Source organism: Heterodontus francisci, chromosome 26 (genome assembly GCF_036365525.1).
Source record: "Heterodontus francisci isolate sHetFra1 chromosome 26, sHetFra1.hap1, whole genome shotgun sequence".
NCBI lineage: Eukaryota > Metazoa > Chordata > Chondrichthyes > Heterodontiformes > Heterodontidae > Heterodontus > Heterodontus francisci.
The window spans coordinates 43,937,189-43,962,259 of NC_090396.1; the positions used below are offsets into that span (position 1 = coordinate 43,937,189).

Here is a 25,071-nt window from a genome sequence, read left to right on the forward strand (position 1 = left end):
TGTATATTGAATTGCGCAGACACTCCGGTCTTTCCATCTGATATTGCACGGCCACCCTGGGTCCTGGCCAATTCCAAGGCCTCTTCCTCGGCTGGGGTGAAAGGCTGTAGATTCAAAACTCCACCCCCTCGTCAGGCTGTCTCCCTCCTGTTGAGGGCCCTCTTGCCCTGCAAGAGGAAGGATCGAGATAGTAAGAATTCACGAGAGATCAACATGACAGTGCTGCTAAAGTCAGCCCTTCGGCCCTCACTGAGGGATCAGATATCTCTCATGCTGCCACTCATTCTCGGGGAGTTAATGGGGGTGAGCTGTGAAAGAAGGTGGCCTGTGGCCGAGATGCAGCCATGCATCTGTCAGGATGAGGTGATGCCCAACCCCCCTCTGCCATCGCCATGGTAGTGCCACACTCACCATGCCCCACTTCCTCCTGCGTAGCCACTTGCACTCAGTAATAGGGAGAGAGTTATGGAGCACTCAGCTTGGTCAAACGCAGGAGGTCGTTGACCCTCTTTTGGCACTGCACCCAGTTCCAGTGGGTGACCGTGTGGCTGCTGACCTCCTCTGCGATCTCCATCCAGGCTTGCTTGGTCAGGCGGGAGGACTTCTCCTTGCCTACGCTGGGGAAGAGAACCTCCTGCCTTTCCGTTGCAGCTTGGAGGAGAATCTGCAGTGATGCATCACTGAACCATGTGTCATGGCTCGGCCATTCTGTGCAGTCCTCCTGGGGCGGCGAGGTTGGAGGGTCCAGGATTCAGTCAGGCACTGTTTCCAGCTGTGCACTGAAAGTTGTAAATGTCTTGAAGGCAGGAGTGAATGCAGGGCTGGCAGGCCTTTAAATATAGCGCCAGCACCTGCTCTGGAGTCATCGGACATGGTAATTGGCGACTTGCCTCCCGCCCCACCAAGTGATTGGACATGCCCCGCGTCTCCACCAGGCAAAATGGCTGCCTGCTATTTTATTGTGGTGGGGCAGCCGCCCACATGACGGACAGGAACAACGCCCTTTTCCGGGTCCATCGGGACTGCCAGCGAGCTCATTATATTCAGCCCATGATTTCTCTTTCATAAAACCATGTTGACAGTGTCTGATCACACTATGATTGTGCATTTTTAAGACTTCCTTAATAATAGATTCCAGCATTTTCCCAATGACAGATGTCAGACTAAATGGCCTGTGGAACCCTGTTTTCCCTCTCCCTTCTTTCTTGAGTAATGGTCTTACATTTGCTAACTTCCAATTTGCTGGCACTGTTGCAGAATCTAGGGAATTTTGGAAACTCATAACCAGGGCATCCACTGTCTCTGCAGCTACCTCTAAGATGTAGGTCATCGGGTCCTGGGGATCTGTCAGCTTTTAGTCTCTTAAGGTTCTCTAATACTCTTTCTCTGTTGATATTAATTAGTTTAAGTTCCTCAAAAACTTGGACAAATGGACAAGATTCCAAAATATTGGCATGTTATACAAATTGCTGGCATGTATGATATTACATGGTTGTTGCGGATGCATTCCGGATTTTGCACAGTTCTCTACATTTAGATTCCGATGAGGATTAGAAAGTGCATGGTATATAGAGAACAGGAAGTGCTGCAGTAGCACTTATCCTAGTTGATCCTAGGCAGGGGTGTCCAGGTCAATAGTTACCTCTTAACCAACAAGGTGCTTTGGGATGTCCTGAGGATTGGCACTATACAAATGCAAGTCTTTTTCTTTCATGGGTTGTTTAATTGAGAGGATTTGCAGAAAAACCTCCTACACTAGTCCTAGGCACAGTCCAATGGCAGATGTTTCACTGGGCTGGTTATTCCAAGGTATTTAAAGCTCACCTCTATCCATAGCTTTTCATTAATTTCAGATTGTCCTGGGACGACCAATGCCCTCAATTCTGGATTGGCTCACTACTCTGAAAGCCAGATGAATTTGTGGATTGTTTTTGAAAATAATGGGAAGGGCAGTGACGAGGTTGGTGCCATGTTATTTGCACAGAGTGAATTTCTCAAATCCACTCCACCAGGCAACATCACAGATGTGTATGTTTATTCATGTACTTGCTTATGCTTTGTGGAAAATAGAAGAGGAGAACATAATGATATGGTTCCAAGCATCATAGTTAAGTGGCACATTGCCTGTTCATAGGCGAGGCAAGGAATTTCAAAGTAGGAGAATGTATTTTGTATTTATCCTGTTACAAATGTACTGTTTCCCAACAAACAGAGAACATATTAAATGTGCTGAGTGGAGGACAGGGATTTAAAGGAAGAAGGAAAATGTTGAAGACCAGTTACCTCGGCCAAGAGTGAGATAGTCTGACATTAGATTGTCTTCCAAGACTATGTGGCAGGAAAAGGGAATGGGCATCTCGTGGTCTAGGGGCAAGGAAGAAAGAACCCCAAAGATATAACAATACAAGGAAAATGAAATGGAAACTTTCTTGTGTAATCATGCAGTAAACTAAGAACAGAAAGCAAAGAATGATATAGCAAAGCCTGAACAAAACACCATAGAGGGGGATAGAAAAGCAACATCCTGACATAAAATAAAAGCAAAATACTGCAGATGCTGGAAATCTGAAATAAAAACAAGTAATGCTGGAAATACTCAGCAGGTCTCATCTGAGAATATAACATCAGTCCACGGCTAACCAGCCTAGACCTGAAATATACTGCTGTCATTTTCAGAAAATGTGCTTTGTACGTTCTTCAGATTTTAGGTATGAGCTGACTACAATCGAATACTTGAGCCAATTATGGTGTGAATCCACTAAACTAAGTAGCCCATTATTTTCCTGGCTGTGCAGTTCACTCCAAGGAGGATCACATGCTGTGCCATGTTCAGCTCAAATACTAGGCTTTTCAGAGGAAGGATTTTCAAATTGGGATCTGGCTTTCAACTGGAATTTAACTGACCCGATACAATTCCAAGCATTTGCTTTCAGTATGACCTTTGCATTACCCAGCAACTGGCCATCTTTAAATTTGGGTCTTCAACAGGAGAACCTGTGATATCATAGATCATAGTCTCGATTACATTCAGTGTGCTGATAAGAAAGTCTGGACACATTTTAAAATATTACTTCAGTTTTATCCTTCAGCTGTTCTTTCTACCAGTATTACTAGAAATCAATGTTTTCACATCAATGAGCAATTGTACATCAAATGTACAATTAAGGCTACTTTTAATCAACAGCAAATGATATTGATACATTGCTCCTCATGTAATAGAACAACTCAGAGTACTTTACAGGTAGAGAGATCAACACCAAGCAAGTAAAAGGAGGGTTTGGAAAAGGGGAAGGAACCAAAGAGAGATTGAAGAGTGGATTTCTGAGAGAAATTTGGAGAGATTGGGGCCGCAAAATTTGCCTCCGTAGAGCAGCTGGTGTTGGGACTCTGGGCTCCAGTGGTATCCAAAAATGGCAACCGATTCACTTCCCGCTAGGAGTGCCATGCTTGGAAGGGCGTGAACATGGGTATGCTGTGCAGGAACCAGAAGCATGCAGAGTGGGCAGATTGTGATGTCACTCAACGTCAAGTGCTGATTTTCCACCTGACCTGCATTTTGGACCTCACAGGTCCTGTTAATGCCCTCTCTTCAAACTCTCAGCTGAACATGTGTTCTGCTGCACGAGGGACCCCACCCCTCACCACTAGCACTATTTAAAGGTGAGATGCTTTTGACTTTCTTTAGCTGCTGCCAAGTCAGTGGAAGTACTGTGTTCAGTGTTATTGGAGGAGTTCTGAAAAGTTGTTGGAGTCAGAAGGGAGTGGTGCTGGACTTTTCCAAGGGACTCAATGGAGTATGAAGGCCTGTGATTTGAAAGCCTGCTGTCACTCATGGGGGCTACAGTTGCAATCCCTCTTAGGCTCCAGTGTGACATGGAGATGGCGCACAGACAGCAGAGAGGGGAAGCTGTGCGCACAGGGAGGAGGAAGAGGAGGGCTCTCAATAGAAAGTTGTACCCACTAAGGGTCTTCAAGGAGCATTTCTCCTACCTCCACTTCAGATGGGAGCAGTGGCTGAGGTGGCTACAATTCACCAAGGAGGTGATCAATGAACTATGCCACCTCCTCCAACTGGACTGGCAGCCTTAGAGCAGGATAAGAGTGGCATTGTCAGCGGCTGTGAAGTCACTGTGGCCCTCAATTTCTTTGCCAGCGGATCCTTCCAGGCTGGATCTGGTGAGATTGTCAACATTTCTCAGTTTGCCTTGTATCATTCCCTCTGCACAAGAAGAGAGAACTTCATAGTCTTCTTTCTAATCAGAGAGAAGCAGGAAGAGTGGGTGTGTGGCTTTGCCAGGGTAGCAGGATGCCCAATGGTGCAGGGAACCATAGGCTGCATGCACATGGCTCTGCAGGTGGCACATCTCAAGAGGGAGATGTACCGGAACCACAAGGGGCACCACTCCCGTAACATGTAGTTGGTGTGCAACCTTGCACAGAGCATGTTGGTGAGCACCTATTATCCTGGCAGGAGCTATGATGCTTTCATTCTATGCCAGTCAGCCCTTCCTGCCCTATTTGACCCACCACAACCAACCAGACGCTAGCTCCTTGGTAACAAGGGCTACCCGTTCTACACGTGGCTCATGACTCCCCTCTACCACCTGAACACGTGGACAGCATACGTACATCAAGAGCCATGCTACCACCAAGAATGTTGTGGAGCAAACCATCGGCATTCTAAACCAACAGTTCCACTACCTGGATGGCTCGCAATACTCACCAGAATGTGTCTCCAAATTTGTGGTGGTCTCCAGCCTAGTACACAACCTGACTCTCATGAGGATGAAGCCCTTGCAACAAGGCCTTTGGCAAGGACTGCAGGAGGAGGAAGAAAAGAAGGGGGAGGAAGAAGGGAGGAGATATCCGAAACCCCTTTGCTCCCAAAGGGCGGTCTGTGAGCAGTTAATCAGACTCCAGTTTCCCTAAATTCATCCCAACATCACTGATGCTCCACAATTCCCCACCTTTTCATCCCTCTGCTACGGACGATCACAGCATCTTCTTGACCAAAATCCTGAAATAAAAGACGCCCCAAAACACCATTCGGTAACAAATCTATCTGATGACACTTCCAATAATACACACAAAATTGAACGGCTCGCTCTTGTGCATTCCCTTGGTCTTGCAGGTGCATTTGCCTTGCCTAGTGGAAGGCTGCTGATTTTCAGTGTGGGAGACTGCAGATGCCCTTGCAGGACACCTCTGAGTAGCTCTGGGTCATGAGGGCTTGGCTTCGGACTGCACCACCTCCGCAGCAGTCTGGGCTAGCTGGCTGAGAAGCAGCAGCAAGGGTCACGGAAGAGTGGGAGGATGAATGGTGCCATCCTGAGAGTGAAAAGCAGGTTTGTGCACCACAGAGCTACTGCCACTCCCCTGGAACGGCATCTCAGCAATCCTGGTAATCTGCCGGAGCACAGATTGCTGGACTGCTGTGAGAGCTTGCATGCCCTTTTGAGCATGTATCTGCTGCCATGATGGCAATAGTCTGAGCCTGCATGGCACCCAAGTTGGGCTTGCATAGCAACAAGCATGGATCTCATAACCTCAGTCTGAGCTTCCACTGCAGCTCTGAGATGTTGAATTATTTTTGCTTGTGCTGCAATGGAAGCTGAGATATTGGCCACCAGACTGTGCATCACAGCTGGGTCCGCACGTGTTCTCATGGAGTTGGCCATCACCCATGCTGGAAAGGATGAGCTCCAAGCTCTGCGCGAAGCCCTGTGCCATGTTGGAGCCAGACTCCTTCATGCTCCTGGACAGTAACAACAGGCTGTCTGGCAGGTCTGCCAATGCGCCAAGCATCTCAGTGTGCTGGTCTGCCAATGCACCAAGCATCTTGGTGCACATGCCCGTCAGCCTTATCCTGTCCACCACCCCATCAAAGTCCTCACCTGAGTCCTCTGCAGCAGAACTCGTCTGTGACCTCATCCTCCAGGGAGCTGGTACACGCTTTCCCCCTGACTTTGCTGCACCTCTATACTACCCTCTATCTGAGTTGGGACTGTAAGTGTCAGATCAAGTGGCAGTGCTTCGTCATCAAATGCTCACATCCTTCACGTCAGGCTGCACTGGCTGGCCAGACACCAGGTCTTAGGTATCTGAAAGTAGAAATGCAGAAGGGGAGGATTGGGGTGAGGGAAGGGTTTAGGGTGGAAAGCAAGAGGTCCATGGTCACAACATCTGCAGCTTGCACCATGCCAAGGATGAGGGTGAAGTGGGATTTGAGAAGGTACATAAGGCAGGAACATACCTCATCCTGGATGTTCTCACCGATGCCAGTTGCTATGGCCTCAGTGACCATCGGCTGAATAATTCACAGCACCATCTCCTGCAAGGGGCTCAGGAGATCTAGGTGTGCCTGTCCGCCACCTTCTCGGCTGTTCTCTCTGGTTATGTGTCGCCTTGTTCTTAAGACAGAGGGAAGAATGTCAGTCGATGTGTTTGGATAATATGCCTGTCATAGTTGAATAGCTAAAAGTATGTGGAAGCTGTGAGATATGGGTGTGAGGCATGCAGCAGTGATAAGTATGTGACAGTGAGGTGGAGGATCTGAATGCTAGGCATGAGCCCTGATTGCTGATGGGTAAGTGATTGGGGTGTCATGCAGTGAGCAGCGTGGGAGGTTGGCGGAGCGGTGCATAGGAGATGTCATTTGAAGGTGCATTCACTGACCTTAACCACCCATGTCAGGTCATTGAACTTTTTTGCGGCACTGCAGCCACGGGGCCAAACTCCTTGAATTGACCTCCATGGCTACCTGCTCCCATTCCCTTCGCAGTCTGTGCCTGGAGGGTCTCCTGACCCCATGCAAAAACATGATGTTTCCCCTTTCCACCTCCTGGACTAAGGTCTCTAGTACTACTTCAAAGAGCCTGGGAGCCCTCTCTCTGGCCTGCTGCTCCATTGGTAGTCTGATTCCTTCTCTGAAACCGTTTGGAGGCAGTTCCATCAGCTGTTGCATCCTGAATGCAACTCCCCTTTAAGAAGTACAGGCTGGATATAACTCCTAATAAAAACAGAACTTGCTGGAAGTACTCCGCAGGTCTGGCAGCATCTGTGGAGAGAGAAACAGAGGTAATGTTTCAGGTCGATAGCCTTTCATCAGAATCTACCTGAAACAGTAACTCTGTTTCTCTCTCCACAGATGCTGCCAGACCTGCTGAGTATTTCTAGCACTTTTTTATTTCAGATTGCCAGCATCCGCAGTAATTTACTTTCATTTTAGCTACAACACGTGTTGGCCACGCATGCAACTGGGTCCCCTGCTGAGCATGCAGCCAGTCAGCAGTGTGTTTCATGCTAGGCTGCACACCCTAATCATTTAAATGAGCAGGCAGCACAGAGCTTGCACACAGCCACAGGTAGTTGTACATCATGATCTCCTCGCCTGCGAACGGGAGAGGTAGCAAATAGAGAGATGTTGAGGAAGAATTCAGAAAACAATATCACAGTGATCGAAAAATTGGTATTTCATGTTCGAACCAACGGAGCAGGAGGAAGCTGTGGTCCAGAGTCAGAAGAGCGGAAAATGCAGGTAGGGGCACATAGCTGAACATAAATCACTCAGACTGGTTGGACTGTGGCCATGGGAGGATTTTTCAAAAAGATAAGATCATGAAATCAATTAACCTGACAAGGATAAGGCTGATAATTGTGTTAGACTTAGTTCTGGATTATTTGAATTTAGTGAAGGATGGAAGCAAGGAGGTTGGCAAGGATGGCATTTGAGAAATCGATTCTCAAGGTGATGAAGGCATGGAATGGGATTTCAGCTGTAGTGGGTAGGAGGTAAGGATATAGCAAGTAATGTCTAGAGATGTAAGAATATAGTCTTGGATACAGACCAGATGTGGGATTAAAAAAAAAGTCAGCTCAGGGTTAGAAAGAGGTTGCACACTACCAGATTCATTCTGAGTGGATAGTGTGATTCATGGTATTGGGGCATGTAAAAGCTGAAAATTCAACTTCAATTTTCTCAGCAGTGAGCTGAAGGAAATTTTAACTGTTTCTGGTCTTACCTGAGCCGTGTGGAGGAGATTGTTCTCAGCATCATGAGTGCAGCTGCAACAGAGCCCGTGGCATCCGGCATCGCTGAGAACATTGAGGGTGATGGTACATTCCTGACTTTATGCGCCTTCTCAACTACCAGCTCAACCTCATTCTGCTGTCTGGCATGATGAGCAAGCTGCTGATGGTGTGACCATGGATCTCTTGCTTATCACCCCACCCCACTTCCCTCACACTAACTAGCCTCTTTCCACGAACATACAAACATCAAAACATACTTTCTAATTTCCTGCTTTCAGACACCCAAGAACTGCCGACTGCCCAACCACAGTACATCCAGGAGGAGGACAGAGTGGAACAGCACTGCACTAATGATCTGTCAATTGATCTGACACTTGCAGCCACCAGCTCAGATACTGGTACTGTACATACTTATAGGCAAGTAAAGAGATAGAATCAGTACATGGTGAATCACCAGGCATGAGTGGGCTGCAGCCAGATCAAGGGAAAGGATGGCTTGTTTGCCAGCTCACTGAGGGTGAAGTCACTGATGGGTTCTGCTACAGGGGACCCAGATGAGGACCCCAAGAGGGTGGCATACAGGAAAGCACTGATGGGCATGCACACTGAGATACTGACTGGCCTGCCAGTCAGCCTCCGGTCACTGTCAAGGAGCATGGAGGAATCTGACTCCAAATTGGCAGACAGCATCATGTGGAGCTTGCACTTTCCACAGCCTCTGCTCCATCTCCCTATCGTGCTGCAGACCCAGAGGCACTGCTACTTGTTGCAGCCCTTGTATGGACAGATCACCAAAACCTCTGCCCTCCCTGTGAGGATGCAACAACACTCCCTGCCAAATCCAGGAAATCACCACAATACCTACAAAACACTCCTCAGTACTTCCAGAGACTGTGCAACAGCAGAAATTCTTCAAATTCACCTTACCACAAGTTGGGTGCTTGGTCCTTTAAATAACACTAGTGCTGGGTCCCTTTTGCAGCTGAATACATGTTCTTTGGTGAATGGCAAGTGAATATGTTGAATGGACCTGCGTGATCCAAGTTTGAAAGTAGAGTGTCAAATCAGCTGGTAGGGCTGAGTGATGTCACGACAACACCAGTTCACAGGCTTCCGGCAGATGCAGGGGATGCCTGTGCGATTGCCTTTCCCAGCATGGGGCAGTGTCCGGGATGTGCTGGAAGCGGCTAGAGTTGCAGTGTGCCTCCAGCAGGCCTCCAGCTTCCATGGTGCCCATTCTAGATTAATAGCTATGTTCAGATTTCTTTAGGTGCTAAACCACAATCTATAAATGAGGAATTAAACAGTGTGCAGTTGACATCATGGTTTCACATTCACCCTCCAAGTAACAAAGGTTACACCATGGTGGTGGAAAAGTTCAAACAGGCAACCACGACTTCCTATGAACCTCACTCACACAAAGCATCGTTTGCATTATTTTGCATATTATTACTGATGGATAGATGTGACTTTCACTGCCCACATAGACTCGGCTTTCACAGTCAGAAGGGATTGATATGTATTCAGTTAAGCAAACTTGATAAATCCTACCCAGATGTAGTATTTCACCAGCATGTTAAGTGACTTCTGCCCTCAGCAAGAATACACTGTCAGTGTTCAAAGCAAGGCCTCTGCTGATAAAATTAGATCCATTTAAACTGCTTTTTAATATTTTTTTACTTCTCTAATTTTCTCCCCACAACTCTGACTCCGTGGGGTTTGGTTCTATGCGTGAAAGCTGCCATCAGAAGCTCACTCAAGCAGCCAAACCTTTTAGTGGCACCAGAATTCCCAGGGCAGGATAATGGGGGTAGAAAACTGACACATTGGTGCTGGGAATTGATCATTCCCCAGTTGCAGTAAAGAGGAAAATGTCCTTTGTACTTTTTCTATTTATCTGGAATTTATCTTTGTAAAAATGTAATCCCATATCTCTAACACATTTACTCAACATTCCTGCAATCCAAAATAAAACACAAATGGTAACCTATGTTTGAATCTCTAACATTTCTTACCGATTTTCTCCCCTCCCAGAAATGTACACAATGTTTAAATTTGCTGATGATGCAAAAATGTGTCCAGGGATTAGTAACTCATACCAAATCTGTAGTTTGCAGATCACTGTAGACAAGTTAGGGGAATGGGTCTGTTTGTTGTAAATGTCTTTAAATGTGGCCAAATTTAGTGTCCTGCATTTGGCGGCTTAAGAAATTCCAAGCCGGGGTAGCTATTAAAGGTAACCAATTAACTAGTTACATAAGAGTAATTAAAGGTGCAGAAGCACTGTCAGGTTATAGGAAAAATAAATAGGGTTTTAGATTGCATTGTTTGGACACTGAGTACAAAGTATTATACTTGGGCTAAATAAGGCTTTCGTCCTTCTGCATTGAGTTCAGTTTTGGTTCCCACGCATGGTAAAGGATATTGAGAAGTTGCAGAAGAGGGTGATAAGAATGATATCTAACCTTTGAGCCCTTAGTTATGAGGACAGGCTTCAAGAGTTAGGGTTATTTACTTTGAAGAAACATAAACTAAGGGCAATATGATGGAGATTATTGAAATGGTAAAGGAATTCGACTGAGGAGCATGCATACAAAAACTTCAGGCAAAGAGTTAGGTTAGGTGCCAGGAAATACTTATTTTTGCAGAAAGTCATCCCCCTCTGGAACAGTTTACCGAAATATGTGCTGGGTAAGGTATGGCTGGCGGGCAGCCATAAAGATGGGGCTAAAGTGTGGCGAGTCAAAAAGACTTCGTAGTTGGCAGGAAAAAAGACAGAGGCGCAAGGGGAGAGCCAACTGTGCAACAGCCCCGACAAACAAATTTCTCTGCAGCACCTGTGGAAGAGCCTGTCACTCTAGAATTGGCCTTTATAGCCACTCCAGGCGCTGCTTCACAAACCACTGACCACCTCCAGGCACTTATCCATTGTCTCTCGAGATATGGAGGCCAAAGAAGAAGGAGTTGTTACAGTCCTTTGGAGAGGAGCTTAATATGTCCCTATGTGAAGAGCACATTTCAGTGATATATAAGTTGTTAGCTGTCATTATGGCTATTCCAGTCACCTGGTACCTTGTGTTAAGAAAGTGGAAAGTGAAGAGGAATTTCCATGTTTTTCCTGAATTGGCAATAGGATTCTTTTTTCTGCAATTTTTTCTTTGTCTCTCCCAGGAGGCATAGTTAGGGGCTGACAATCGTGTATGGGGTTGCACCATTATCTGGTGCTAATGACTGTGATCATTTTTGGGGAGCTTTATTTTGTAGTTTTGGTGTTTAGAATGAGATATGATATGTTCTGTTAAATTGACTTTGAAAATAGGATAATAAAAGGGATACAGTTGCTCTTGCATTCTTAAACTGGAGAGCACAAATAGTCTGCTTTGCATTTTTATCAACAATGAGTGAATTGGCTTCAGATCAGCTACTAGATTAAGTATGACACAACCTAATCAAGGCTTCTCATCCTGGGGCCAGATCCAAACCATTAAAATTGCTTATAGTCAATAAAACAGATGAAAATCTTGTCTCAACTCCACATTTTTATGGATTCAGATGCAGATGTCTTATAATGGAAGATTTTGGTATTTTGTTTTTTTCTTTGTATCTCCTTTACTTTTAAAATCTTTATGATATGTTCAAGAAAGAACTTGCATTTGTATAGCACCTTTCACAGCCTCAGGATGCCCCAAAATGCTTTATTACACCTGGTTTAACGCTGCCAAGGAGTTACTCTCTTCAAGCCTCTTGTTTCCAGAGGCAGTTTGGGCCCTGATTCTGGATTTACACCACAGTTCTGATTTTTTCATGATGGCAGAAATGAGGTTGAGATATCCCTTGGCACAGGTTTGCCTGCATTGACAGCTAAGAGGGTAAATTACACTGACTTTTCCAAAGGAAGGCCCTTTCTCTGCTTTGAACAGTCTACTGACAAATGTGTAGTTTGCCCAGGGAACTTTGCTTATAGTGCAATTGGCTGGCGAGTCTCGCACACTGACATGTGGGTAGTATTGCTACTCTGAATGCTGAAGGTTGAAGTGTCTGCTGCAGGAAATGCATCAAACGAGGCTGAAACTATTTGGGGTACATGTGCCAACATGGTCTCATTTTCTGGCCACAAATTACCCGTTAGAGAATAAGCATTGCTAACTGTATATTAAGTGAGAATCTAATTGTTTTCAAGAGGTGAGCATTAACTGGGGATTCATGCGTGCTCCTATATGTAGGAGCAGATTGAAACTATGGTTGTTGGGTTTGGAGGTGCATGTTTGTACTGTGTGTCTCTGTAAATAAAAGGTTATAAGTGTGTAAAGATTAGGCTCCAGTTCTATTGTTCACCGCCTGGCTATCTGAATTGTAACAAGTATGACATGAATTGGGTGTGTGAGGTCAGGGCTGGATTTTCTGACCCACTCCTGCTGCCAGCAAGGCCCCCGAGACTTGACAGATTGGGGCCAAAATCTTTAGTGATGCCCAATGCACCGTTGGAGTGTAAAAGGTCTACATAAATTCACTGAGCTCTGCAATTATCATGTCTTCCCTCAGGGTGAGTGCCTGCTAGAAAATCTTTGCTGGGATCGAGAATAATTGCTCTAGGTAACAGCAGGGGACAAACCACATGCACTTCCACTGCATTGCATCTTTTTATTTTCTCCCAACTCGTCAGCGATTGAATAGCAACCTCTTCCTCAGCCCCATTAATAGTTACTCTGTAACCAGACCCTGGAGGAGTTTTAGATCGAAGCAAATTGACTGATGCTTACAATTATCTCTGTCTCCAGGCAAATACCTCACATTCACCTGGCACCTTCTAGAAAGTTCTAGTTGAATTTGTTTTACAGCGAATTACCTGAAAAAAATCCACTTTTGTTTCACCATTATAAATATGTTTATAACTAAGGAACCTAAACACAAAAATGCAGTGAAAGGAACATTGTGAGCTTTCTGCTTATTATGTTGTATTTTTCATCTAGGAACATCTTTTCTGTATAAAAGTTTAATTATGATGGTTAGCACAAGTGATTTAACACAGTACAATGTCCCATGACAAATCCTGTGAATTTCTATACTTAACCCATGTAGCCCAGTGTGCTGTCCAAGTACTTTTAGAAAACAATGAAGTGATAAATGCTAGTTTCTTAGCGATGGCAATGATACCAAATCACTGGCCCTCGGGGTGCACAAGACACCCATAAAATTCAATCTATATTGTGTGGTAATAATAGGATTTGTTGAAATCTTACTTGGTTGATAAGCTACAGCCCTTGTGATCAGGTGCCTCCAAAATAAACCCCTCCAAACAGCCTGTGATTCTGAGTGGATACAAACAACCTGGAAAGGAATGTGCACAGCAGCTGTGTAACAGGTGTGAGAAGCTGGGTCTGATAAATGTCTTGATGTCTTTGCCACCCCCTCTGGGGAACAGCACACAGAGTTATGAGGGTAGTTAAATAATTCAGTTATATATAAAATTTGAAGTCATTTGTTTGGGACAAAACAGACATTGTTATCTGTCATGAATGATGGCATGCGACCCTCTATTCTTTGCAGCTGTACTATTATTCACAAGGAACTTCCTGGAAAAAAGAGGCCAGTGTTTATACTTTCACTTCATAACTGTACTGTCACAGGATGTCTGATATTTAATCAACATAGCTAGTGCTTTCATTTTAAAGTATTCCTCTGCCATTTAATCAGATTCCTTGAGGATTTACTTCAGAGAATACATTTCTTTATGTCTTCAGCTTGTGCAGAATATTCCAGAAGTTGCTTCATACTGTCTGCAAAGAGCAGAGGACAAAAATATGCAAATTGGGCCTTGCCTCCTCAAATGCCAACCATTTGGTTTCAGTCCTGGTAACTTGGGCGAGGGCTTTAATCTAATTACATGCTTTATTTGCAGCAATTTGTTTTTCAATCAATCTTGTTGAAGAAGAAGAAAACCCTGCTACTGTGCACTCATTTGTGCTCTATTGTCCACAGATAGAGGTTTATGCCCGGGTTCCAGTCTGCACTGTCCCCATCTCTGCATCTGTTAAATGTAATTTTCGAATGAGCAGCCAGTAAGGAACCAGGGAAATCTCGGTGTTTTTTTAAAAACTTAATTGTAAACACAGGGGTGTTAGCATAGACCTCACTTCCATTTAGATCAGCATTTTAGCTGTGTTCGGGGCTAATTCTGTATTACGCGCAATGTTTCTGCTTTTTTCTTTGCCCCCCCCCCCCCCCCTGTTGCCAGGGCAACCACTTTCACTCAAAACATGAAAGAAAATAAAGCCCTGGCTGAACTAAGAGCAAAACAATGAGGTTTGTTCATATTCTAGCCTGTATAAAGCTCCCAAAAAAAGTTATAACAATGCATTGGTTGATGCTATGAGTGAAGTATATCTGGTTTTCTAATGAATTTAAGTTAGAAGAAAAAAAATGAGTCACTTTCTTGAGTGAAATTTTGCTTCTAAAATGCTGATTTTAAGTTTCTGGTGAGTCATCTATTTATTTATTAAAAATTGTAAAATTGTATTGTTGAAATATAGTTATAGCCAAACCAATCTTTTCTGAAGGGCATATTGTTTCATTTTTACTGATGAAAGCACTACCATCAGTTTTCTTTCCTAAGTTGTTTAAATTTCATTGCTTGACTTTTAAGTTAGCTCAAGCAGGCAAATTGCTGGTTGGCTGATTTTCAATAAAGTGACTGATGCCTCAACTGTCATAGTTAGGTCAATTTAACCAACTGAAAGGCAATGGTGTGGATATATTAGTATGTGTGTGTTTGCATATGTGCGTGTTTGCATGCATGAACTGAGTACGCTGCAGGGAATACCTTGAAAATAGATCACTACAAAATAGGTCAAGACACTTTGTAAGAAAACTGTATAGAATGAGGAGACTGTAGAAAGTTAAAGAGGGGTAATGTTGCTCCCTGATGGCTCAGTTGGTAAAGTCAGTATGAAACGGAGCCATAGAGACCAGAAGGTTCCAGGATAGATCCTTGATCAGTGCCAATTTACCTGATCTCAGCTTAGGGTGTTATAACTCACCTCACTGCCCTCGGACTATGGGGGAATCCGCCATGATTTGCACTTATAGCCTGCTGGAAGTGCATGTGCGTAGACTGCAGGATTGGACTTGGATGAGATGTGCCCCCATGCCATAATAGCGTCAGTGATCATTGTTTAAGCTCACATACGAAAAATGGCTAATAGGTGAAGAACTAGAGGGGGGTTCTTATGTGTGGAATTATACACTGGCGAATAGCTTGGAATTTCTTCAAAGCTGCGCCTGTTCTGCTGCCTGACTTTGCTGGAAGTGCAGCGGAAAACCCATTCTCTATCTTGTAGTGATAGAACAGGAGCAGCTCCGAGAAAATTACTGGCCAATTCCTCCTTGAGGTGAAAGGGTGCGAAGAGAGACACAATACGTTATTTTGCTATGCGCTTAAATATAAATCAGTGGAGGGGCCATCATAGGGGACAACATAACTTTAACAATCTTGAAAGTCTCTGGATCCAGTCCTAACAATTGGGTTTATTTGGATGTAATCACTTATGTGTATGTTAACTAATATATCAAAGGTGTCTTATCACTGCAGCCAAGTAGAGGAAAGGCAGGCAGCAACTAAGTAGGCAGGAGCAACAGGCTCAATATAAATTAAAAGTGCTTTGTGGAACATTTATTTGTTCACCTATCTTGAGAGGACACCAAAAGCATTGCGAATGCCCCATGGGTTCCTCATTTCCTGCCTGACCTTCTGTTGTTTGCGAATGACCTGTAGTCAGAATCTCTGTGGACTGAAAGCAAAGTTTGACACAAGCCCGGGTTGAGGTGACAATGAGGTATCCATGGGCCTTAATCAGGGGTCAGTGCCACTTTGATAGGAGGGGAATCTGTAGCTTAAATGAGACCTGGGTGGTGTAAATAGGGGAGGCCTAAAGATCTCAAATAAGGCAAAGACTGCCTGCAGACAGCAAAGTATTTACCAGACAGAGCTCTTTGTGTGACTTTTTCTATAGAAATTAAGGCGTTATGAATGCTCTATAAGACCTATTAGACAACACAATTGGCAGCAGCAGATGGATTCCGTAAGGACTCAGCTATTCTGAGCAATGCTGTTTTTACCATGTCTTTTTGTAGTCTGATGTGTGTGTTTTACTTCTCCATCCCACAACAGACTGTGACTCATACTGCAAGGCTTCCAAGGGAAAACTGAAAATAAATATGAAAAAGTACTGCAAGAAAGATTATGGTGAGTAGGATATTTGCAACAGTTCTATTTACTAAGAATCCTAATTCTCCTTTTGTGATAACTTAGGAGGACGCAGCAGCAGCAGCAGATTTGTTTATTGTCTTTTTTGATGCGTCATCCATTTTGGGAATTGAGTTATTGAAAAGGAATAAAGTTGGTTATTTCTGTTATGTGTGTGTCAGATCCACTGAAAATAAATTATATCTGTCGTTAAAAGTTTTAAGTATCCTCTCGATAATGTGCAAATTCGGTTGTAAAAATAATCATCAAAAAAAGGAGGGAAACATAACTGGCCTTAAGAAGAATTTGTTAGAGTAAATATTAATAAATACTTAAACGCCAAGATTGGACCCAGATTGGGGCCATTGCTTCTTCCATTCAGAATCCTAGGTATCAAGTCTAAGAAATAATTTACTCCTGTCTACACTCGTTTAAGTCATTGTGAATTTAGTCCTTAAATGTTTTGTTCCTCTGCTAATGATCTGCTTAAATTTCCAAAGAGAAGCAATACCAGTTTAGGTATATCTCTTATTATCTCATCATCCTGGTTAAACATATTCCCATTCACAAGATAATAATGGATGAGAAAGGCTGTATGGCCCATCTTAATTCATCAATCCAGAGAGATCCTAAAATAACACCATTTCAGCATTGAATCATTTCCTAGAAGATTCCAGGGTTTTCACCTCTACTACTCATCCTGGAAGTCTGTTCAGTATGTAGATCACTTTCTCTGGAGAAGATTTTCCTAGTATGAATCCTGAATTTACCTTTTACTAGTTTGAACCTGCACCTGCTCCCACAGTTTAATTTAAAGTATGTTATACAGCTCACCTGATCACAGCTAAGATTGATCCTGTTCTCTCACCTGATAACCACATACATACACTTTGTAATATACATCACAGGTCAAGAGTGACAACCTTGGCAAAGGTGTCAAGGTCAATTATGATATACCAACTGCTGTTCAGCTGAAATCCCTGTTTAGTGGCATTTGAGACTGTCTTTCTATGAACATTTGTTAAGTGTATACATAATTTGTTATCCTTTTAAGCGTACAACCTATTCAGTGTACATCTCTTAACTATATAGTTTTAAATGTACATCAGTGTCACATTGATGCCCTCAGGTGTATATTCCTATTTAAGCACTTTAGTTTTTCCCCAAAGAGCTACACATTTCTCTAATTACTTTTGCAAGCCTGCCTGTCATCTCAAATACATATACACTTTTATCATTTATTCTGTACCGCACCATTATTTATGTTAACTTGTTACTTGATTTAAGCTGTAGTCAATGTACTAAATCTGAACATCATACATATGTTTCCAACCAACTTTGGTGTAGCATTGCAGCAAGCTACATATGCAATTCTCTTAAGAATATACCACTGACTAGTGTGACAAAAGTGGTGGGAAATGAGTTACCAAGTTAATAGGAATGTTCTGAATTGCTTCACATCTCTTTAGGCTGCTCTCATTTAAGCTGTTGAGTGGTGTGTCCCCCTACATGGAAAAACCGATTACCCTATCCATGCCATCACAATTCTGCATGCCTTTTCACACCACAGCATGCAGCAGCCAAAGAATTTGCTCTTGGATTTGGTCACACTATTGACCTGAACAATATGACCTGAAGCAAGCATTTAGGGATTGATAGTGTAGAAAAAGCTGCAGAGAGATGCTAAGGACTGTGTACAAGTTCTATGAACTGTGCCCTACTTCCACTTATAAATATCTAACCGTTAAAGTTTTCAGGAATCATTAGTCAATAAATCCTTAGAGAAAAAATTGAATGTATATCCTCTTTATCACATAACTCATTTCTTGCATTTTTGACATCTTGCATTTAAGCTTTGTCAGATAACACTTTGGGATCATTTAGAGTGTTAGCACTGTGCTGACAGATAAGCAGCCAACAGCACAAAATTATGTGCTCTTATCAGTCACAGTTGCTGTGCATGACAGATAAAATTAATATTGTTAGTTCCAGCATGAAATTTAATCAGCAGATGCAGGATTATTGATGGATGGTTACTAAGAAATTAAAGCAGATTTTAAAAATTATGATTATGTCAACAGGCAACTAATGAGCCAGTTTCTCTTTCTGAAAGCTAACACAGGACTGATTATGTTGTTTGAAAAAAAACTTTGTTAAACTGGACATGAGTTTCTGAAAAACACAATTTCAGATACTAATGGTGCTTTTATGCTTCAACTATATGTCTAAGCATTTAAAATAACTGGGGTTAAGTTGAAAAAAAGCTGAGGAATCTGACAGATTCCATGAATACTTTTTAAACCAGGTTTGACATCCATGTGACATTAAACCCAAGTGGTCTCAGACTGCCTCCATTAAGGGTGAGTTTCACATTGCTTGTATTTGGAATCGGGCTGGGATTCAGCTCTGGAGTTATGCGGCAATTTTAGCATCACAGTAGTTACAATATAAACGCACTCTTAAAATTCTGCACAAATGTTGCCAGTTTTGAAGCTGTCAACTAAAGAATAATTTGTGAAAAGAACTGAAAAATATATTAATAAATAACAGAATTAGGGGTGGTAGAGGCAAGAACCCTCACAACATTTAAGAAGTATTTAGATGAGCACTTGAAACGCCATTGCATACAAGGCTACAGGCCAAGTGCGGGAAAATGGGATTAGATTGGATGGATGCTTGATGGTTGGTGCAGACGCGTTGGGTTGAAGGGCCTGTTTCTGTGCTGTATAAATCTATCACTCTGACTCTAATCACAGATTCGTTACAGAGCAGATGGAGGCCATTCGTCCCATCATGTCCACACTGGCTCTTCAAAAGATTCACTCATTCCCCTGCCTTCTTCCCATAATCCTGCACATTCTTCCTTTTCAAATAACTGTCTAATTCCCTTTTGAATGCTTCGATTGAACCAGCCTCCATCACGTTCTCAGGCAGCGCATTCCAGACCTTAACCACACGCTGTGTGAAAAAGCTTTTCCTCATGTCAGTTTTGCTTCTCTTACCAAATACTTAAAATCTGTGTCCTCTCGCTATCCTTTCACGAGTGGGAACAGTTTCTCTCTATCTACTCTGTCCAGACCCCTCATGATTTTGAATACCTCTATCAAATCACCTCTCAGCCTTCTCTTCTCCAAAGAAAAACAGTCCTAACTTCTCCAATTTATTTTCATAACTGAAATTCCTCATCCCTGGAACCATTCTCATGAATCTTTTCTGTACTCTCTCCAATACCCTCACGTCTTTCCTAAAGTGCGGTGCCCAGAACTGGACGCAATACTCCAGCTGAGGCCGAACTAGTGTCTTAAACAAATTCAGCATAACTTCCTTGCTCTTGTACTCTATTATACCCTATTAATAAAGCCCAGGATACTGTACTTTCCCAAACTCATTAATTTTTTTTTTGTGAGTAACTATGGAAGGTTAAACGTTTCATGTCCAGTCTATGCTGCATTAGCTGATCCCAGCTAGACCAGTGATATCACTTGCCTTAGAGTCCCTGCCTTAGGTACGAATCACAATCTAGAAACCCCTGCCAGAAATAATGGCTGAGAGTGTTAGGCGAGAGAATGATTGGGCGTGGTTATGGCACTCCCCCCTGTTCAAATATCTTGTGGACGCTCACAGTCAAGGCTGTCATGTAAATGTATGCCAGTTAGATGAGGTAGCAGAGGATATGTAGCACCTTTAGATCCATATCTGAGGAATCAAATGGCTTCAGGAGACAAAGAGAGGGAGAAAATGATCAAGGCCAATACTTAAAAATGAAAGTCCCGACAATTTTCTCCCCTCTTCTCCTGAAGGCACGTGCCTGAGATAGTGCTAGTCACCCTCCAGTACCTTGCTTAAATGGCCACTATTCATGTTTCAGCTTCAATTGTGAATATAGACTCCATCCTAGGGAGCATCGCCACCAAGCCTCATTCTTTCCTCTCTCAACTTCCTCAGGTGTGGACCACTAGCAGGGGTTTGCAAGATAGTCTTCAGGCGCGAAAACTCTGGTCAATTTTCCCCTCGCTGACCAAGGGGCATTGAGGCCAATGGTAGCACATGAACCAAAACCCCAGCTGAAATCAGTGGACGCAGCATGGACCACGGATCAAATCTACCACTGACCTGTGTGGTTCAGCTGTTCACAAGTTAAATTCATTGAGCCATGAATGGAGCCCAGAATTTTCAACATTTTTTTTCTGAACACTTAACTTGCGAAGGGAAAGAAAGTTATTTTTAAAATGCTGAGAATCCCGAATGTGGAGACAGTATTTATCTCATGTCACAGTATTTCCGTTTAAAGAGTGATGCCACTTACCACCTGCAGTTCCCTCCTCAGCTTAGTGCAGCATTTATGTTGGACTTTGCAAATTAGCTCCATGGTGAAGTCTCAATAATATTAATTTATAATGCTTGGCAGAGTGTAGTCCTCTCAGCACCAGTTACTGCAGACCAATATATTTGGAGTCATTCAAGTTTAGTTGATTCTTCATTTAATAATCTACCAAAATTAAATTCTCAGGAAAAGTGAAGTTACATTTTTTTAAATAATTTAGGTTGACAAACATGTTCTTCAGTTCGATTATTTTTATCTTGATGAAGCTTTCAAACAAATCTGCTTAAAGTCATTGATTCCTCAGAAAATTGCTTTACTTTCATAGGTTTTACCTATTATAGTTTCTGTAATATTCAGATGAAAGTAATGTCATATGAATATTACAGAAACTAGAATAGGTAAAATCAAGAACATGTTGGTCAACCTAATTTCTGCCTGTCAGTGTTGCTAAGTTTGTATCGAATTTTGATGTGCATTCTCAATGCTAAAGCAAATTTCCCAACTTTTGCGCATCTCATATAGAACTTGCACTTTGCCTCAGTGGTTCCATTATCTCTATGGGGGCATTTCCTAAGATTGGTTATCGCTTATGTAAAAATGTCTATGGGGTTGGAAACTATAGCTGGAGCTCTTCAGAGATGCAGTTAAAGGGTGCTCTACTAAACTATGCTGTTATTTGGTTTGTGCTGATAGACACGGGAAGAATTCCTTCATGCGCTATTTGTACCAACTGATAAGTCTGTTTATAAAGAAACTGTCTCCAATTTTGCTACAATTAGTGAACAGAGGAACTCATTCCCGAAAAGATCCTATTTGAAAGGTTGTTTGATTCTGTAACAATCCACGGGGCCTTGCGTTTTTTTATTTACCAGAGTTGCAGATTGTTATGCACCATGTGGTATTTTCAAAGTGTAATTTTTGATGTAGTTCAGCACAGATCAGAACTAGAATCAGTAAGTTATTGCTTTGTGTGTAACCGACACTATTTCATGGAGGTGTATCAACGAGAAACCAAAGTAGGCCAAAAGTTGCTCAATTTTCCCAAATACTTGAACATTAGCCAAATCTAGAGCACTGTGGTTTGGTAATCAGCTTTAGCACCCATGCACAAGTGCAGTGAACACGGAATTTGATCTTAAGTTATAATGGATTCAAATTACCACACGGACTGCAGCGGTTCAAGAAGGTGGCTCACCATCACCTTCTCAAGGGCATTTGGGGATGGACAATAAATGCTGGCCTTGCCAGCGAAGCTCAAATCCATGAATGAATAAAAATAAACAAATAACATTTGTGGTTTCGAAATAATGCCTTAGTTGGATCTAATGTCATTCAAAATTGATCACCATCACAATGTTTTCATATTGGAGCGAGTGGAAATTAATTTGTAGAGGGTAACATGCTGACCTTAACTAGGCTCCCCTTTAAAACAGTCCAGTGCCAATTAACGCATCTATTCAAAAAGAAGGAACTTAAGGTGCTCGTGTCTTTTATTGCATCAAAGTAAGGTTTATTTTATCTGATTTTTAAAAATAAATTGTCTGAAGGTAATATTGTAGTTTTAACAGAAACTGTTGCTGCTCGCAGTGGGGTTTGCTACGGATATAATACTTAACAAACAATCCAACATGCCCAAGGAGAATGACCAATCATTTTTAACCAACAATAATGATGGAGCAGGTGGTGTCCATTAACTGATTATTAATGCATACCAGTAGCAGTCTGTGATCAGGGTCAGTTTGCTTACATAACCCAGAATGGCTATAAATGGCCATCATACAAAAAAACAGCCTGAGATGGCATCTGACAATTATGCCTGCCAACATTTTTTTTTGGAGGTTTTTAAACCAACTGTATAAGTTTGAACCTTATGTCCCAGTAAAGTACAAATTCGTAGCAGTTATTAAATCAGACATTTCAGGAATTCTTATTCTCTGGATCATTCCAGTGTACATTAACCATTGAAATTCCTTTGGGGTGAAATCGCATTTTACGATATTAGTGCACAAACTCTTTTGTTTTGAAATCCCTTCCTCTGCTTTTTTACTGGAGGCATCACCCATTTATCATAAATGGTAGAACACCTTCCTTAGAGTAGTGAACAAAGTAATTTTGTTACAAATATGTTAAGTGTTTGTACAGAAACTGCACAGTTTGATTTTATCCCATATTTGTTTAGGAAGAAATGTTTAAGAACATTCACCGAGAAGACAGCTAAATTTGTTTTGAAGCATTTGTCCCATCACTAATTCAAATCACATGGAAGTGGAAGGCCAAAAGCTGAGTGGTTGAAGGGTTACCTGTGGGAAAGCTAGTGCAAATGGCTGACATCTTCAACACCAAGTTAATGTTGTTGCTGTTAGTCCAACTCCAGTTTAGCCTCCGCACGACAGCGGTCGCATTTCTACATATCAAAAAAGTGTGCTTTGCAAGAATGCATTAAACTGAGGAACCTAATTTGGTTCTCAGAAATTTACAGATAATCTGTCTTGGTCTGTTGAAGTAGTAAAGTCTTTCAGTCATGAACAACAAAGAACAAAGAAAATTACAGCACAGGAACAGGCCCTTCGGCCCTCCAAGCCTGCGCCGATCCAGATCCTCTATCTAAACATGTCGCCTATTTTCTAAGGGTCTTTATCTCTTTGCTTCCTGCCCATTTATGTATCTGTCTAGATACATCTTAAAAGACGCTATCGTGCCCGCGTCTACCACCTCCGCTGGCAACGCGTTCCAGGCACCCACCACCCTCTGCGTAAAGAACTTTCCACGCATATCCCCCCTAAACTTTTCCCCTCTCACTTTGAACTCATGACCCCCAGTAATTGAATCCCCCACTCTGGGAAAAAGCTTCTTGCTATTCACCCTGTCTATACCTCTCATGATTTTGTACACCTCAATCAGGTCCCCCCTCAACCTCCGTCTTTCTAATGAAAATAATCCTAATCTACTCAACCTCTCTTCATAGCTAGCGCCCTCCATACCAGGCAACATCCTAGTGAACCTCCTCTGCACCCTCTCCAAAGCATCTACATCCTTTTGGTAATGTGGCGACCAGAACTGCACGCAGTATTCCAAATGTGGCCGAACCAAAGTCTTATACAACTGTAATTTGACCTGCCAACCCTTGTACTCAATACCCCGTCCGATGAAGGAAAGCATGCCATATGCCTTCTTGACCACTCTATTGACCTGCGTTGCCACCTTCAGGGAACAATGGACCTGAACACTCAAATCTCTCTGTACATCAATTTTCCCCAGGACTTTTCCATTTACTGTATAGTTCACTCTTGAATTGGATCTTCCAAAATGCATCACCTCGCATTTGCCCTGATTGAACTCCATCTGCCATTTCTCTGCCCAACTCTCCAATCTATCTATATTCTGCAGTATTCTCTGACAGTCCCCTTCACTATCTGCTACTCCACCAATCTTAGTGTCGTCTGCAAACTTGCTAATCAGACCACCTATACTTTCCTCCAAATCATTTATGTATATCACAAACAACAGTGGTCCCAGCACGGATCCCTGTGGAACACCACTGGTCACACGTCTCCATTTTGAGAAACTCCCTTCCACTGCTACTCTCTGTCTCCTGTTGCCCAGCCAGTTCTTTATCCATCTAGCTAGTACACCCTGGACCCCATGCGACTTCACTTTCTCCATCAGCCTACCATGGGGAACCTTATCAAACGCCTTACTGAAGTCCATGTATATGACATCTACAGCCCTTCCCTCATCAATCAACTTTGTCACTTCCTCAAAGAATTCTATTAAGTTGGTAAGACATGACCTTCCCTGCACAAAACCATGTTGCCTATCACTGATCAGCCCATTTTCTTCCAAATGGGAATAGATCCTATCCCTCAGTATCTTCTCCAGCAGCTTCCCTACCACTGACGTCAGGCTCACCGGTCTATAATTACCTGGATTATCCCTGCTACCCTTCTTAAACAAGGGGACAACATTAGCAATTCTCCAGTCCTCCGGGACCTCACCCGTGTTTAAGGATGCTGCAAAGATATCTGTTAAGGCCCCAGCTATTTCCTCTCTCGCTTCCCTCAGTAACCTGGGATAGATCCCATCCGGACCTGGGGACTTGTCCACCTTAATGCCTTTTAGAATACCCAACACTTCCTCCCTCCTTATGCCGACTTGACCTCGAGTAATCAAACATCTGTCACTAACCTCAACATCCGTCATGTCCCTCTCCTCGGTGAATACTGATGCAAAGTACTCGTTTAGAATCTCACCCATTTTCTCTGACTCCACGCATAACTTTCCTCCTTTGTCCTTGAGTTGGCCAATCCTTTCTCTAGTTACCCTCTTGCTCCTTATATATGAATAAAAGGCTTTGGGATCTTCCTTAACCCTGTTTGCTAACGATATTTCATGACCCCTTTTAGCCCTCTTAATTCCTCGTTTCAGATTGGTCCTACATTCCCGATATTCTTTCAAAGCTTCGTCTTTCTTCAGC

At 42.9% G+C, this 25,071-nt stretch overlaps 2 protein-coding genes across 4 annotated transcripts in view; one reads left to right on the plus strand and one right to left on the minus strand.

The window, feature by feature from the left end:
• ntn1a (netrin 1a) overlaps positions 1-25,071 on the plus strand; it is a 196,903-nt gene that overhangs the window by 144,170 nt on the left and 27,662 nt on the right. For both annotated transcript variants that reach the window (XM_068058118.1, XM_068058119.1), the window contains one exon: positions 16,199-16,273. In XM_068058118.1, the coding sequence (XP_067914219.1) occupies positions 16,199-16,273 (75 nt within the window). The remainder of the gene's footprint in view (positions 1-16,198; positions 16,274-25,071) is intronic.
• stx8 (syntaxin 8) overlaps positions 1-25,071 on the minus strand; it is a 425,779-nt gene that overhangs the window by 93,855 nt on the left and 306,853 nt on the right. The gene's annotated exons all lie outside the window — the stretch shown is intronic.